Source organism: Diadema antillarum, unplaced genomic scaffold (assembly GCF_040938485.1).
Source record: "Diadema antillarum isolate AM-2024a unplaced genomic scaffold, OU_Dant_1.0 seq00000463_RagTag, whole genome shotgun sequence".
Taxonomy (NCBI): Eukaryota; Metazoa; Echinodermata; class Echinoidea; order Diadematoida; family Diadematidae; genus Diadema; species Diadema antillarum.
Genome location: NW_027271434.1, coordinates 1,334,492 through 1,350,713, shown reverse-complemented (window position 1 = coordinate 1,350,713; position 16,222 = coordinate 1,334,492). Strand labels below are relative to the sequence as shown.

Below are 16,222 nucleotides of genomic sequence, written 5' to 3'. Positions count from 1 at the left end.
TATCGAGAGTTTCAGTTTCTCAGTCATATCTAACCTTGGTGTTGAAGATGTGTAGCGGGATATTGCACAAAAAAAAAAAAGAATCGTTGAAATCCTTAAAGCTAATTTACGGAGAAATTGCTAAGGAGGCCTTGAGTCTAAATTATTCATATTGTACAGGGCCTACAGTGTAAATATTTCTAACTCGGTACATATCAAAGAGAGCCCTAACTTCTATATTCTTTGGTACATACAAGTACATGTATATGTACTACTACTTGTATAGTAAGTACAGTCTGAAGTCATAATCAAAGAGTATAGAAGCTACTTAATCATGGTATTATACTCTAGTATACTCTTTGGTCATAAATCGACGGAACATCTCACGTCTTCGCCGCCCAATGTAGGTGAGGGCGCTATTCATGATTCTACGAGTATGTGTATTCGTCTACACCGTGGTAAAAAATAAAAATGACGACGAGACGCGTACTGTCACAGGACGACCAGAATCTCACTTTTGAGACAAGTGAGGAAGTCGATGTAACGCCGACTTTTGATTCTCTGAATCTGAAAGAAGATCTTCTTCGAGGCATCTATGCCTATGGTAAGATTTTCTAAATTTTATAGCTTTGCACATCGTGCACATGTGTATGAAATGTTAGCGTGAGAATATCGCATTAAAATATATGAAGGAGAATTGGCATGATATTACCGGTCAGCTTCTGTGCGTCCTACCTACGTAACGTTGCGTTTTACGTGTGCATATTACCTGGGGAGTGTTTCACAAAGCCGGTACCCCACAAAGCTGTTCTTAAAGTTAAGAAGGACTTAAGTGCGACTGACTGGTGATCAGTTCTTGTGCACATTGAGATTCTGATAAGTATAGCACACAAGAACTGATCACCAGTCGTACTTATTAAGTCCTTCTTAACTGTTAAAGCCCAAACAAAGTTCTGGTAAAATTTAATTTTTACGCCTGCAAAAGTTGTCAAATTTCGCTCCCAAATGTGAACGTATGCTTAGGAAATGTGCAGGATAACGATGTTATAACAAGATATTCGATGGGTAACAACGAAAATGCAAAATATTAACCAAAAAGGTTCAGTCTCAGTACTTTCCCGAATGGGGTCAGGCTAAACTCGGATTCGGGGATAGACATCTAACTCGGCTTCGCTTTGATGGCGGGATGAGTTGTAATGGTTGTCCCTCTGAATCCACTGATTGTACAGTGTTGTCCTATGGGAGCGGCCTGTATAAACTAGCGCTTCGTGTTCTGGCTACTCGCAGTAATGGTCCGAGTTGTTACAACGTGCGCATCAAAAACCTCTTTTGCGCGCATGCAAAATTAGTGTGCGCCTATCAAGCACCTCTAAAACAATCAAAGGCGCTTGATAAACAACAACAAAAACTCCAAAGACTGCGCGTCTCAGCAACTGAGGACCGCGCGCTGTCATTTTTGTTTTGTTTGTACAGGATTACGTGAGCACGCACTTTCCTGTCCATTCAGTTAGGCCTCATTGGTGTATGCAGTGGCCAGTAGAATGTGGCGATCACGAACTGCGTGTGAATTGTCTGAAGTAGGGTCGAATTTTTCCCGAGACCGAGTTAGTCTGGAGCCTTCTGGAATAAAAGTCGGTTTTCCTACTGTTATTATTTTTCTCAAAATACTCCAAACCGACTCATCATTCCGGCAAACCGCGTCAGCCAGGTAAGTTTCTTAGTGGACTCTTTCGATATATTGCAAGAAAAAATGAAATGGTGCTAGACGGGTTCTCAAGAACTTACCGAAACTTAGTTTTCACTTTAAGAACAGCTTTGTGAAACACCCCCCTATTTACTGGCCCTGATCTGATTGTGAATGGACAGCTGGTACTCAAATCCCAAATCATACTTAAGTCCATTAATACAGTTCCGTTTGCCCTTACAATCGCTCTTGTCTTTACAGACTTGGTCTATGGTGTTATGTAATCATCAATGAGTAATACTCGGTGAATTTAGAGACAACAGAGTGTAAAAGTGTCATCATTTTCCGTAATTTAGGACGAGATCTAACAGTTAGGCCCTAATTTAATTTAAACATGTCGGTAGAGTAACGTCAATTACGGTATGGTCGCCACTTGCTTGTAATTCCTATGCACTTCCGGGTGGGTGAACTAATATCGGCACTGAATTACTGTAGTTTGCTGCCCAATAGCCTGCCACATATTATTAGCGTGTGTGTTTATACACACACTTCAATGAAGGATGCATCGTCCGTCACTGCATTTGAAAACCTCCCTTAGTCTGCAACCTGAAATCCATTCTAAATCAAAAACATTCTCGCATTAAAAATGGTTTGAACACCTCTTACATATGGTAAAATATATTTTGATTACAATTATTTGAGTTTTTACGGAGGAAAAAGGTGAATTACGAATGTATTTTGAGAGTGATGAAAATCCGAGCTGATCTCCGATCGCGGTGCGCGTTACATGCAATGTGAATGTCTGGCGACCTTACCGCAATGGCGACCATACGGTAATTGACGTTGGAACACTTGAAAATTTACAATAGCTTTCACTTTGTTGCAAATGTTGGGATCTTTAGTTGCGTGTGGATATTGATGACTTGATCTCAATTGGAGGCAGCAAAAAAAAAAGACGTAGAAAAACATGCTTTCACGTAAGTTTAAATTTCCCAACATATTAAAGAATAAAAAAGCCTTTTTTTTTCTTTTAGTAGAACCTAGATTCTAGATCTATGTAGACACAGATCCAGACCTATGTGTAGATGTTGGAACCGAACCCCATGTTTTCACTCCTGAATATGAGATATAACATGCATCATTGTTATAGTTTCTATTCCTTTTTCCTCGACCATATTCCAGGCTTTGAGAAGCCTTCAGCCATTCAGCAGAGAGCCATCAAGCCAGTTGTGAAGGGTAGAGATGTCATTGCACAGTAAGTTTTCCACCTTTCTAATAAATCATACACTGTACACTTCACCCAGACTTGAAATCTTTATAACCTTGCTTTCATTTAAAGTATACATTTAAATGTGTGAGCATTCTCTAATATAGAATTTCGGTTGTTGAGGAGGGTTGAAAGAGGGCTGTCGACAGCATGATAGATTATTCTGCTTAGTGTTGTCATGCCTGAGAATCCTACAATGGGTTAGCATTTGAGTCTCGACAGTAAATCCATACCCTCTTTATTTTGTCTTCATAAAAATGCTGATATAGGTCATTGCAAAATCATGCAATATGTGTTCTGCATAAAAATCTTCCAAATGATGTGTTTTTGTCAGTTTGTTCTGTCAGTGCTCTTACGACAATTAAGTGCCGACTGCTAGTGCCAGCCTCATCTGTACACAGAACAATAAAAAACACCATATTCCCTGCCTGGGAGCATTTATGATATTCCATGAACAGCAAACCAAATGATCAGTTAGCAGTGGCAGTAAGTCATCCCATTCTGTGATGTGTCGTTCATATTCATCTGCCATGTAACTGAATTCTGCACCAATGTCACTCTTGGTAGCAATATTTCATGCTTTATTTCTGTTTGATCTTCAATAGAGCTCAGTCTGGTACAGGAAAGACGGCCACATTTTCCATCTCAATTCTTCAATGCCTCGACATCCAGGTTTGTTCACGAGCTGTCCCCGAGTTCTGTCAGAATTGATGGGTACAATAATTGATGCTTGAACAGTGAACAGCAATACACGTTAATCACAATGATATTTTGACCAGGCTTCTTCTGTAATGAATTAATGAGTGTGATTTGATGTTGTTGCTGCTGTTTTGGGGTGTTTAGTAAATGTAACTTCAACTTTACCTGTCCAATCCAAATTGAGAGTAGATCAGTAATGGTGGTAACCCTTATGACAAAAATATGTCAGAGGGAATATACAGAAGAGACAGGTTTGATATATTCGTTAGAAGAGAGTTCCTTAGTGTAAGCAGATCCTATCACATTCATTCACTAATTATGTCTCATTTACACAATCTCTCTACCTTACAGCTTTTGAGATTACCATAGTAATTTGAAGAGAATGAACTTAAATTCTTGCCTTGAGTAACTTTTCATGAAACTTTTACGCTTTGTATTGTGTGTAGTGTTTGGTGATGCACTTGAGTCATATTCACAGACTCTAGATATAGCTGTCTTAAAGGGACTGTTTACCATTGGGAGCAGTGATTTATAAGAAAAAATGTTCGAGATATTACATTTAATGCATTAGTTATGTGTAGATCAGTTGTATCACAAAACATCCTGCCATATAAAAATTTTGCAATAAAGCCTAAAATATAAGGAGATATCACTATTTTTCTTAATAAACCATAACTGTAGATGGTTTAGTCTAGAAACATTTTTATTACGATTATTGTTCTCATTTTGTATATTTAACAATACTTACATTGATTATATTGATTCAAATTTTTACATTGGTTGTTTCTATACCTGACTGACCTTTTAGAACTATTTTGAAGCACTAATACTGGGTTTTTGTTTTATCTGCAAATGGTAAATAATGCCTTTAATGAAACCTTTTTTGACATTCACATTGTAGGTTCGAGAAACCCAAGCACTGATCCTGTCACCTACGAGAGAATTGGCAGGTCAAATACAGAAGGTAAGAGTTGTGTGTTGCTGCTTCACACATGATATCACAAGAATCGAGAGTTGACTTTTTGTAAGTTGCTTAGAAAATAATTCATTTAAACCAGAGTGACATTCTGTGCTGCAAGAAGTGTGGGTATGTGAATTGTAACCTGACTGCACTAGTGATGGAAATATTGGACTTATGTATTCTGATTTCATTCACTAACTGAGTACAGGGATCAGTTGATGTGTCATTGAATATAAAAAAGGAAGGAAATCTAGATGCTTTATACTTACAGTCAAGTCTGGTAATTGATCAGACTTCACTTAATGTAATTTTGTCTTAGACCGTACAGTTTACCTATGCTTGTGCTGTTATTCAGGCACAGTGTTCATCTCTGTATGAGTAACTATTACAAAGAGTAGTCCATCCTTTCACTGGGAGAATCGAATGTCACTTTTATATCTAATTCAGAAAAAGTTCAAGAAAAAAACTTTTCATGTATTTCACCTTTAAGATAATTGCTTTGCGACGAGGAAATGTTATGGGGTTGTTCCAAAGATGTAGACAAACAGAGGGAAAATGCTTACACCCTCTTCCTAATGATTTTCTGCAGGTCATCCTAGCTCTTGGTGATTACATGAGTGTCCAGTGCCATTCTTGCATCGGTGGCACCAATGTCGGAGAGGACATCAGGAAGCTGGACTTTGGGCAGCATGTCGTCTCTGGAACGCCTGGAAGGGTTTTTGGTAAGTGAGCTCAACACTGTCTTAGTTGCATTCTGCTCAGATCCTGAAGGTATTTTTCAAGTAATGTTTGATAAGTCTGCAGATTTCAGGCTCATATTAACTGATTCACCTTGAGCAATTATTGTTACATTATTATTTTTTTTAAATTAAGGCACCAATACCGCTTAAACAATTCATTTGTGTGCAGTGACATGATAGAGGTGTACTGACAAACCACAGTTGTGTTTTGTTCTCTCTTTTTTTTTCCCCATTGGGCAAGATATAGGGAAGAAGTCAGAGAATCCATGTTACTCTAAAAAGTTGTGTTACCTTTCTGCAGACATGATTAGAAGAAGAAATCTGAGGGCATGCATGAATAATCAAGGAGTGTTATCGCTAAACAAACATTTTTCTTTGTACTGCATGCATGACGTGGAAAAGAAATCTGGGAACGTACATCCCTGATGGAAGAGTTCACTGCTGAATGACAGTTTTGTGTATTTTGCTGTTGATGTGATGAGTGGAAGAAATCATAGGGTGCATAGGAAACAATTAAAGAGTGCTACCACACTGAACAACGTTTTGGTTTCTTTACAGACATGTTTGGTTTCTCTACTGAAGCCATGGTAAGGACAAGAAATGTGAAGATGTGTAATCGTGATTAAAATGTCCGTACTAAGCACAATTGTTGTTTGTTCCTGGCAGACATGATCAGGAGAAGGAATCTGAGGACACGCTCCATCAAGATGCTTGTTCTTGATGAGGCAGATGAGATGCTGAACAAAGGTTTGTAGGCCATGAAAAGTTAGTGCAACATATTTCCTGATACACAGAGCACTCCCGTTAGAACGAAAATAGTTGTAACAACAATCTTGTTACAACAATGTAAAAATTCAGGCTCCAACGTTATCATCTGTATATCTTTATATACTTAATTGTTTGGTTATAACGAATTTCCAATATATCAAAAGTAAACTGGCAGTCCCAATGACAGGAGTTGTCTGTACAAGCAATTCAAGTATCTAGTTGATCTTTGCTATCTCAACATGATTGTCAATACTGAGCATCAAATGTCAGTGTCCCTTCAATTTGCTTTCGTGTAAAGGCTGCATTCTCTGTTGACTTGCTGTGTTGGAAAAAGCTGTTAACCAGCATTTCTTCGTAAACATGACATCCCCCTGTCCATGATGCTGCATTATATGAACTTGACTCCAAGATTGATGGAAACTAGTATCTGATATTTCTTGCAGCTCAGATTCATTGAAAAAAAGAAAGAAATGTTGATATGCCAAGTTCAGTTTTTGCCAGAATCTTGAAAATATATACATTTGTATGCCTCTCTGCTTCCGGACGAACAAATTGCTCATTTATGACATTTCATTCTTTGACTGCAAAGCAGCTGTCATGAGAAAATCATGCTAATGCCAGAACAATGTGATGCAAAGTAGTCTGCCAACATAGCTGTGAACAATATTGATTCACTTCTCTATGGAGTCAAAGAATTAGAATGTCACCATTAGATTCTGAAACTTTGAGATTTCAAAATTCAAATATTGACAGGCATTAATCATCTCCCTCTTTTTCTCCCAGGGTTCAAGGAGCAGATCTATGATGTCTATCGCTACCTCCCGCCGGCCACTCAGGTTGTTCTCTTCAGTGCCACCCTGCCACACGAGATCCTCGAGATGACCAATAAGTTCATGACGGAACCGATCCGAATCCTTGTCAAACGGTCAGTCGGCAGTGCGTGTTCGTCTGTCATAGCATCAGTCACCACAACATCAATTACCACTCTCTCAAGATTTCACAGATTTTGAAAATATGATAATGTGCACTTATGAGAAAAGACAAAAATTCTGGTGTAATAGAAGAGCTAGCTCATACTTTTTGTCATCATTGACCTCTTGTCAGATCTTTGTTTAGTGAAGGAAGTCCTCCTTCAGCAGATACTTGTGTTCTGTACAATCTGTTATTCTTTTGTCTCATATCAAAAGCTAAGTTGATAACATTGTTAGTATTTTACAGTTGTATGTATGTTTCAATAATGATTTTTTTTTTTCAATTTTTTTTTTTTTACATTTTGCTGTTGACAAAGATAGGGGACAAGGGATTTTTTTTTTTTTTTAAAGACAGTCAGTTACATAATTCCTGCATACATTTTTGGGACATAATAATTTTGGGACATAATATGTGTGTATGATTGGTGTCTGAAAAACAAAAAATAATTATTTCTCTGTGTACAATCTCCACAGTGATGAGTTGACGCTGGAGGGAATCAAGCAATTCTTTGTGGCAGTCGAGAGGGAGGAGTGGAAGTTTGACACGTTATGTGACCTTTACGACACACTCACCATCACACAGGCTGTCATCTTCTGTAACACAAAGAGGAAGGTAAGAGGCTACTCTGTTATTTCTTTTTCCAGTAAGATTTATCAACTTCAGTTGACTTCAACTTCCAGCTCACTGCTGCCCCTCAATTGTCACTATTTGCCTGCCTTTCTTACACTCTCCCCATGTTACATCCCTCCTCATCTCTCCTCTTTCTAGGCTCTTCTTCTGCCAAGAAATGAGGACTACTCACACATGGTGTTACTGCAAGCCTCTATCCCTCAAGATTTATCAGTCGTTAAAGGCCATATTACCTCATCAAGTAGTAATCAGTACGTTCATTCCACCTTCGCTGTCAAATAATGGAAATGCAACTACTGGTTCTTTGAGGAAGTGAACATCCTTTATGATTATTGTCAATGTTTTAAGAAGAAGGAAAAGAAAGAAAATGACATGATATGAAAATGACATATGAATTTGTTATCAGTGAATGTAGGAAAAGATGAGACCTGGGATGAATGGACAAGCCAAGAACATAATTTCTTGGTCTCCCTTTGATTGAGGTTTAAAAAATATGAGCTATTGTCAGTGCTGATTTGCATAATTAAACGTGCATCCACTGGCATATAAAAGATCTCTGTATTTGGTTGTATGGGTCATCTGGTTCATGATAGCAGCCTGCATTTGCTGATTGGGGATGTCAAATTTGAAATGGGATTATATAAAAAATGGCATTAACTCATTGAGCATGCATGGTCGATTCATGGGCACAACATATATCTGAAGTTGATTGGTTTTTTTTCACTCCAGCATAAGAATTGCATTGAGAGCAAATGACAATTCTATCAATCTGAATAAGATGGTGCTATTCATCCATGCTACAGTGAAAGGTTGTGTGTGGTTAAATGTTCAAATCACGATGCCAGTGATAATATGAATGAATTAAATTAATGGCAGTTATGACTTGAAAGAAGAACATTTATGGAAATTGAATAGGTTCCCCAGGGCTGGCAAAATATGAGTAGATGTATGCTGATGTTGTCTGATACATGTCAAATCCTAAGTGGGATCTTTGTGCCAAGTTTGAGTATTTGTATTATGTATACCAGTGGGAGGGGAAATTCAGTATTTTTAGGAGACAATGTTGGTAAATATTCTTGAATCTTCTTGAAATCCATCCCTGCAAACAGGTGGACTGGCTGACAGAGAAGATGCGAGAGGCAAACTTCACCGTGTCCTCCATGCACGGAGACATGCCCCAGAAGGAGCGAGAAGCCATCATGAAGGAGTTTAGGTCCGGTGCGAGGTGAGACACCTGTCAGGAATATATGATAGTACAGGGCAGCCTCGTTGTAATGAGCTGCCGAGGACGTCTGAAATTTCCCCGTTGTATTGGGTGTCTTGTTATATCAGGTATAAAAACAAAAGAATCTAAAAGGATTGGGACGTTATATCAGTTATCTCCGTATATCAGATGTTGTTATAACGAGGTTCTGTTGTATCGAGTTCATTACTTGCAGTTGTGAGGCAATACAGTGGAACCAAGTTTTAAAGAGGTTAGATGTAACAAAACCCTCTTATATTTTGGTACCCTGATAGAGTTGGAAACCTGAGACAGCAAGATAATTGTCATGATTTTTAGGTCCACGTTTTAAAAGAGGTTCCACTGTCTTAATTTTTGAGACATTCTGTATTTTTATAGGGACACAGATTACTGTCTTTATGGAAGAATTTGCCTATGGGGACATGTGTACTGTGTGAATAGTGAAATCAGTGAAACAAGAGCAAGTGTTCACTGCATGTGAAGTGATGTTGGATAGATAGTAATGGCCATTTAAAATGATCATCTAAGATGGTGATTTAAAAAAAAAAAAAACACCTCAAAGTAGATATCAAATAGGCACATTTTAAGATTAGTGGCAGTCTTAGAGCATCTTCATTTCATGATATTGTTATCATGAAATAATATTTTTGAACAGACTTAATTTGATGTTTGCAAGGAGCCTATGGAAATTTGGTTATTTTTGTAAATGTTTGTGAGCCTTGAATATCATTTGTGTTACCATGATTACCATTTCACTCTAGCCGTGTCCTCATCACCACCGATGTGTGGGCCCGTGGCCTGGACGTACAGCAGGTCTCTCTGGTCATCAACTATGACTTACCAAACAACCGTGAGCTCTACATTCACAGGTATCCACCTCTGACTCTCCGTCGTGCAATTGAAAGTGTTTCACGGGAATGTGTGTGCTAGCTGTAGCAAGGAGACATTGTCTTTGAAGAATTCTTTCTCTGTTAGATAGGCAAATATGGCTCTATTTTTCTGCATGGGTATAAAGAAATAAACTTTTTTGCTTGAAGGATGTGTACTGATGCATTCCCCTTTGTAAAGTATTGTATATGCAAGGTTTTCTTTTATCTGTAACACCCTCATCAATGTTTTGTTTTCGTTTGTTCCTTTTTTGTGTGCTTATCTTAAGTGGAGGTAGCCTACAAATTTTATAGGGCAGAAAATGGACAATGTTAAGAGGATATTAATAAAACAGATATATGGACAATAAAGAAATGAAATGAAAATGAAATACAATTATTTCATTGTTTCTGTGTCTGTGTTTTGAAAATACATAGCATCTTTCTGATGCACTATTTGCCACTCTCTTTGCAAGGGCATGGCTGAATATGATTCCAGTTATTATTTGGCACAAGTGCTGATGTCTGTGTCTGACATTTGCTACTCTGTTTTGTGCTTCCAGGATTGGTCGCTCGGGAAGATACGGCCGCAAGGGTGTCGCCATCAACTTTGTGAAGAGCGACGACATCCGCATCTTGAGGGACATAGAGCAGTATTACAGCACACAAATTGATGAGATGCCCATGAATGGTGAGTTCATGTGTCCATCATACCCACTTTTCCCCCTCCACAAGATAGAAGTTGAATACCGTATCCTGCCAAATTATGACTAGAGAATATGAAAGCAAATAAGAAAGCAAATTACATTTGCCTTTTTGGACTTTTTTCATAACTTCATATTTACACCATATAAGAGACTCTGGTCAAATGCTTGACCATGCGGCTCAGATTTTTCAAACTGGGAAAATCATTTAATAGTATGGTTATTTGAATACAAGGAAATCTAGATGTATAAAGAAGTCGCCAGGACTGTCGCTTTTAACTTGTTATATCTGGTCCCTTGTAAACATACTAAAAAGAGACCCAGCTAAATGCTCTAATGAAAAATGGGGACTGTCAAAATCACCTCATTAAATGCGGTATGTTGTTGTAATTAAAGGACAAGTCCACCTTCATATACGTAAGGATTGAGAGAATGCAGCAATACTAGTAGAAGACATCATTGAAAGTTTGAGGAAAATTGGACAATCCGTTCAAAAGTTACGAATATTTTAAGTATCTGCGCAGTCACTGCTGGAAGAGAAGACTACTACAGTGTATGATGTCACATGCGTACAACTATATAAGGAAAATAAAAAGAGAATTTCACAAAACTTGACTTTTTGAATAAAGTGCACATTTCTTCAACTTGCTACTGACATATGTTAAGGGTAATATCATTCCCCCTGCCTTCTGAAAGAGAGAAGTCGAGTGGTCTTTTGTTATGCGAGAAAAATGGAAATATGTTGAATTTTCTTTATTCTTCCTTTATATCATTGTACTCATGTGACATCACAAGCTATAGTAGTCTTTTCATTCAGCCGTGACTGAGCAGAAACTTCAAAAATTCATAACTTTTGAACGGATTGTCCGATTTTGCTCAAACTCTCACTGATGTGTTCTACTAATATTGCTGCATTCACTCAACCCACATGTCTATGAAGGTGAACTTGTACTTTAAGCTTGCAGCTGGGTTCCCTGTATTTCAAACTTAACTCCTATCCTCTTACTGCACAATGAAACTTTGTATGTATTGACCACAGGGTGCATTTTCGATGATGAATTGCACACTTTGTTTTACTGCTTATTAATGAAGTTTACATGTGCTCTTTGCTATTCCAGTTGCTGACTTGATCTAAGCTCTGAAATCTGGCCTGGCTGCCCCCGTGGTCTGTTTGGGACCTGAAGAGGGATTCTTGCAAGCCAGTCTGTTGGTGCTTATGGGCTTCGTCAACACTATTTGCTGGAGATGAGGGCCCCTTCATAAAAGATGTTAGGATAGCAACTCTTGCTGGAATGGCAACTTCTCCTGTAGCAACAGCGAATCAGGAAGTTGGATTCTTGTCGTTACCATGACAATTGCCATTTCAGCAAGAGTTGCTATCATATCAACTTTTTATGAATTGAAGCCCAGAATTGCGGAGATGACTTTAAAACCGTCAGACTGGTTTTACTTGTTCTCCTGCCTCCACAACCATTGCTTCAAAAGGGCAGTTGTCTATGAGTCTACAACTGGATTGCCACTATGACCCTGTTTTAACTCCACCATTGATAGGAACAGTTGTGATACAGTGCACTCCCGTTATAACGAAATGCTCGGGACCGGCAGTTTTCTTTCGTTATAACGAAATTTCGTTATAACCGAACAAATACAATATATATATGAAAACAAAAAAACCACGTATATATCATATTCTGTTTGCTGAATACTCATCATACACTGGAAAGCTATGTGAAATGTGATGGGATAACTGTATCACAATAATAAACGCAAGTTCCCCTCAGAAACTGTGCGTGACACAAAGAGTGAACACACAGTGGTGTGAAGCGTTCACCCATGCAGAGAAGCTGTAAATGCTTGTTCCGCTACGAATTTTCGAAAGCAATTCGCATTTCGTTATAACGGAGCACATTTCTTTTGTTTTTCTTTGTCTGTGGCGCTCGGAAAAGACTTCGTTATAACGGAAATTTCGCTATAACCGTGTTCTTTGTAAGCGAATTTTTTACCATAGACTTTAATGGTGATAATTTTGGGACCAGAAGATTTACTTCGTTATAACGAAATTTCGTTATAACCGTGTTCGTTATAACGGGAGTGCACTGTATATCGATGTCAATCACTTCATATCATATGCATCTTTCAACTAAATAATTTTCAGCAGCAACAGATATGTTTCCTGAAGTTTCTTCATGCTTGGTAGAATCTAACTGTGTGTATGATTTTCTTGATCATATAGAATGAAGTTTTTAAGGAAATTGTAATACACTGTACATTCCAGCGCTTAGAGTAGAACACTGTCCCATACTTCAGTCATTAAGGGCTAGGTACACTGAACCAACAGAGGGCCTCCTACTCAATGTGCTGTACAACCTTATTGCATGTCGAAAAACCTGCTGCTATTGACCCTCCCCTAAAGTTTTGATTCTTCCGTTTGTGCTGAAGATAAATGAGAGTCAACCTATTCAAAAGTCATCCGAGTTGATGTACGTGATGTAGATGGAGACTTGAGCTATACTGATGTAGTTCTATTTTTAGACCAGTTGATAAATTGTCATCGATCATGTGGCAATATTATCAACGTTAATTAAAGTAGCAGATTATTGAAATTTCTTCATATTGGTGTTCATGAGCACTTTATAGCTGGTAATAGCTGAAAGTTGTAGATGCTTCTCTGTCACAGTAAATACAGTTAACCTCTCGTGATACAACTTGTTCTCATGTCAAAGTTTGTGAAGTCACTGATGCACCAAGACCCTTGTTTATCTTTTTTTTTCTTTTCTTTTCTGGGTTTTTCAAGGAGGATGAATATGTGTAGTAACAAATCTTATAGAACAATTTTCATATATTTGTACTTAGTCATAGATTTGATTCATGTGAGGTTAATTGTATTTATTGGTGAGATGTGTTATATTGGGATAAGCCAATATCCTTGTATATTCCTGTAAATACTTGTAATGTTTCCTTCAGTTTTTAGATGTATTGTTGTACTCATTTATGTTGAGGATTTTTTTATGGGGGGGGGGGGCAGGGGAGGTACAACTTGAGTATGGTATATTTTCCAATATCTGCTGATAATCTATAGTTCATACACAGAATCCCAAAACTGGATGGTTCAAAACTCAGTTTTTACCTTTTGATATGTGGGAAATGTATTAAACGTAGGAAACTAGCTAAAAGGTTTCCTAAATTTCCATTTAAGCATCTTTGCTGATGATTCAGAGCAGATGAATACAGTTTTTGATGATTTTCATTCTGTCTTGAAAACACATGATACACTTCAGTGTGATACGTGGTATTCATCATACTGTATAGACATCTGAACATTAAATCAGCACCAGGATTATATTCATTCAAGACCATCATCAATATGACTGCTCAAGTGCTGCTGTATAAACATTTTCAAATAAGTGAGACCGATGGAAAAAAAAAAATCTGTACCAACTGTCTTTTTCATAAAGAAATGGATGTGGATTTATACATGTTGATAGGGAAAGGTGTACAGTCTACGGACTTCAATACTGAGTCATTAATCTGTTGACGTGAGTCAAAACAACCTGATAAACAATGAAAGGATTTGAAGCGGTGCAAATGTCAAGACAAGGGGTAAATGGTCTGGTTAAGTTTTGAAACATGAAATAGTCATCGGTGGTCCTTCTTGCATTATGTTCATGCAGATTCTTTCGTCCATATTCTGACAAATACAAATTGTATTTCAAACTGTCGGCTCCATTATGACACATTTGTGTTACTCCAGAGTGTTTTTGATGGGATATATTGAAAAAGAATGTAGATGTTGATTTTCTCTTTCTTTCCTTTTTTTCCTTTTTTTTGTGCCCTATAAGAAATAAAGCAGAATTCAAATTTTTTGCAGAAAATAATGACGTCTGTGTTTTGGGTTTCTTGTTTGTTGCTTATAATATATACTCCTTGTTGTACACACCACATACACACATACACACACTTAACCACATAGCAAATTTTATATGATACGCAGTGATATGCCCCATAATATCAGATTGTTAGACCCAAGTGTATCTAAAGCAGACACGACTGCCTATATCGAGATGCTGTCATGGTGAGTATGCTTTTAAAGGGGAAATTTTTTTAGAGCAAATACTGAAGTTGGGATAATATTTTGGGTATGGAAATTACACAATGAAAGTATTGGGTATTCAAATTTATCTCTTAAATCGAAGATGAAACTGATTTATACATATACAATTTTTGTACCTTACTCTTTGACTTCGAACACATCAGGACTCCTGATGACTTGAAAATTAAGTTCATGATGATGGCTGATGAATATAAACATTATGTTCTCTTAATGCATCCCTACATACCACTACTTTATTACACACGTGTGATTTGAAAAACAAACAAACAAACCAAAATGCATCAAAAGTTCCGGGGTATGATTGTAGAGAACATTAAAGTGGTTTGACTGGGTTTACCATATGTCACAGACACTGGGGGTGTTCATCTCCAATCATTCACATCAAATCTTGAACAGAGAATACATGCAAACTACTCCAGACAAATCAATGTACATGAAAGTGGTGTGTTTTAATGTTTAAAACTGCACAATACGAACAGATAACAATTTGAAGGCTTTTTATGTTGAAGCAATCCAAGCTGTTAAAATATAATCCAAAGGCCACGAGTCTCAAGGTATGTTTCTTTACCTTTTGAAAGCAATACCACACACGATAATCAATGTTTGGATGTGCCCTGCATGGCATGTACGTAAGTTCATGTTTGTTACCAATGTTTTGGGCCTTCTTTTCTGCAACAAAATAAGTTACATATGTACAAGACTGAAGTAAGTTTTATATATCAAGAGTCTTTTCATAGGAACTATTTACATGATGGAATACAAGAAAAGCTTGTGGTTTGCTAGGGACGGACATAATAACAAGATGATAACTTTTCCAAGTTTGTGAAAATGATGTAAAATGAGATATTGGGTTAGGTTCTACTGAAGCAGAGCAAGAGTCACTGAAACAATGCTAAGTGTACATGTATGTACATGTATAACAAAATGTCTTCACAAAAATTCTCTGCACTGCAGAAGTACACATGGGTACGTTTTATCACAAAAGGAAAATATTTTGGGTATTTTCATCTCTGCGGGAGCGGGGGGGGGGGGGGATATTCAACTCTTGGCAAGCCATGTTCATGCCTTGAATATAATAACTATGGTGCACATAACTAGTCTCTCACCTTGCAAAAAAAAAATATAGTCAAGGAAAAGGGCCAGTACAACTTGTTCTAAACACAGAATATGCATTCGCATCACTCCATACCTGGAAGATTTGTAGGTTCCTTTCTTTGTAGAAATCACTTATGGAAGGCATAATGAAATTTTTACCTGTAACACTTTAATGAACAAAAACAGATACTGACTAATTTTTTTGTAAATGTATTTGAAGCCGAGGCTATATCATCTGAGTGCTGGGGCATGTATTGACATCTCATACATTTCACAGAGTTTATGTCATCTCAGGCAGTGCGTGTAACAAAGTCAACTCAATTTCCTGCATGGGATGATAAGATAGGAAGTCATTTCACCTTCTGTCAACATCTGGTTTCAATTGAAGGCTCTTGATTCAGCTTTAGAACATATTCACCGACAGTCAGGTTCTTCCAAGAGTGAGAAAAGAGCAGGATCTTATTCAGAAGCCCCCCGTGGATTAAGAACTGCGTTTCCATCTT

At 37.6% G+C, this 16,222-nt stretch overlaps 1 protein-coding gene across 1 annotated transcript; it reads left to right on the top strand.

Annotated features, from left to right (window-relative positions):
* Window positions 1–447: 447 nt before the first annotated feature.
* On the top strand, window positions 448–11,668 carry LOC139733233 (eukaryotic initiation factor 4A-III-like; the record flags this gene model as incomplete). Its single annotated transcript, XM_071644071.1, has 12 exons — window positions 448–583; window positions 2,846–2,918; window positions 3,536–3,602; window positions 4,531–4,593; window positions 5,180–5,312; window positions 5,997–6,077; window positions 6,882–7,023; window positions 7,544–7,682; window positions 8,810–8,925; window positions 9,705–9,812; window positions 10,373–10,500; window positions 11,632–11,668. Coding segments are annotated over 12 exons (1,203 nt in total), but the record flags the coding sequence as incomplete, so codon positions are not given.
* Between the last annotated feature and the right edge of the window lie 4,554 nt (window positions 11,669–16,222).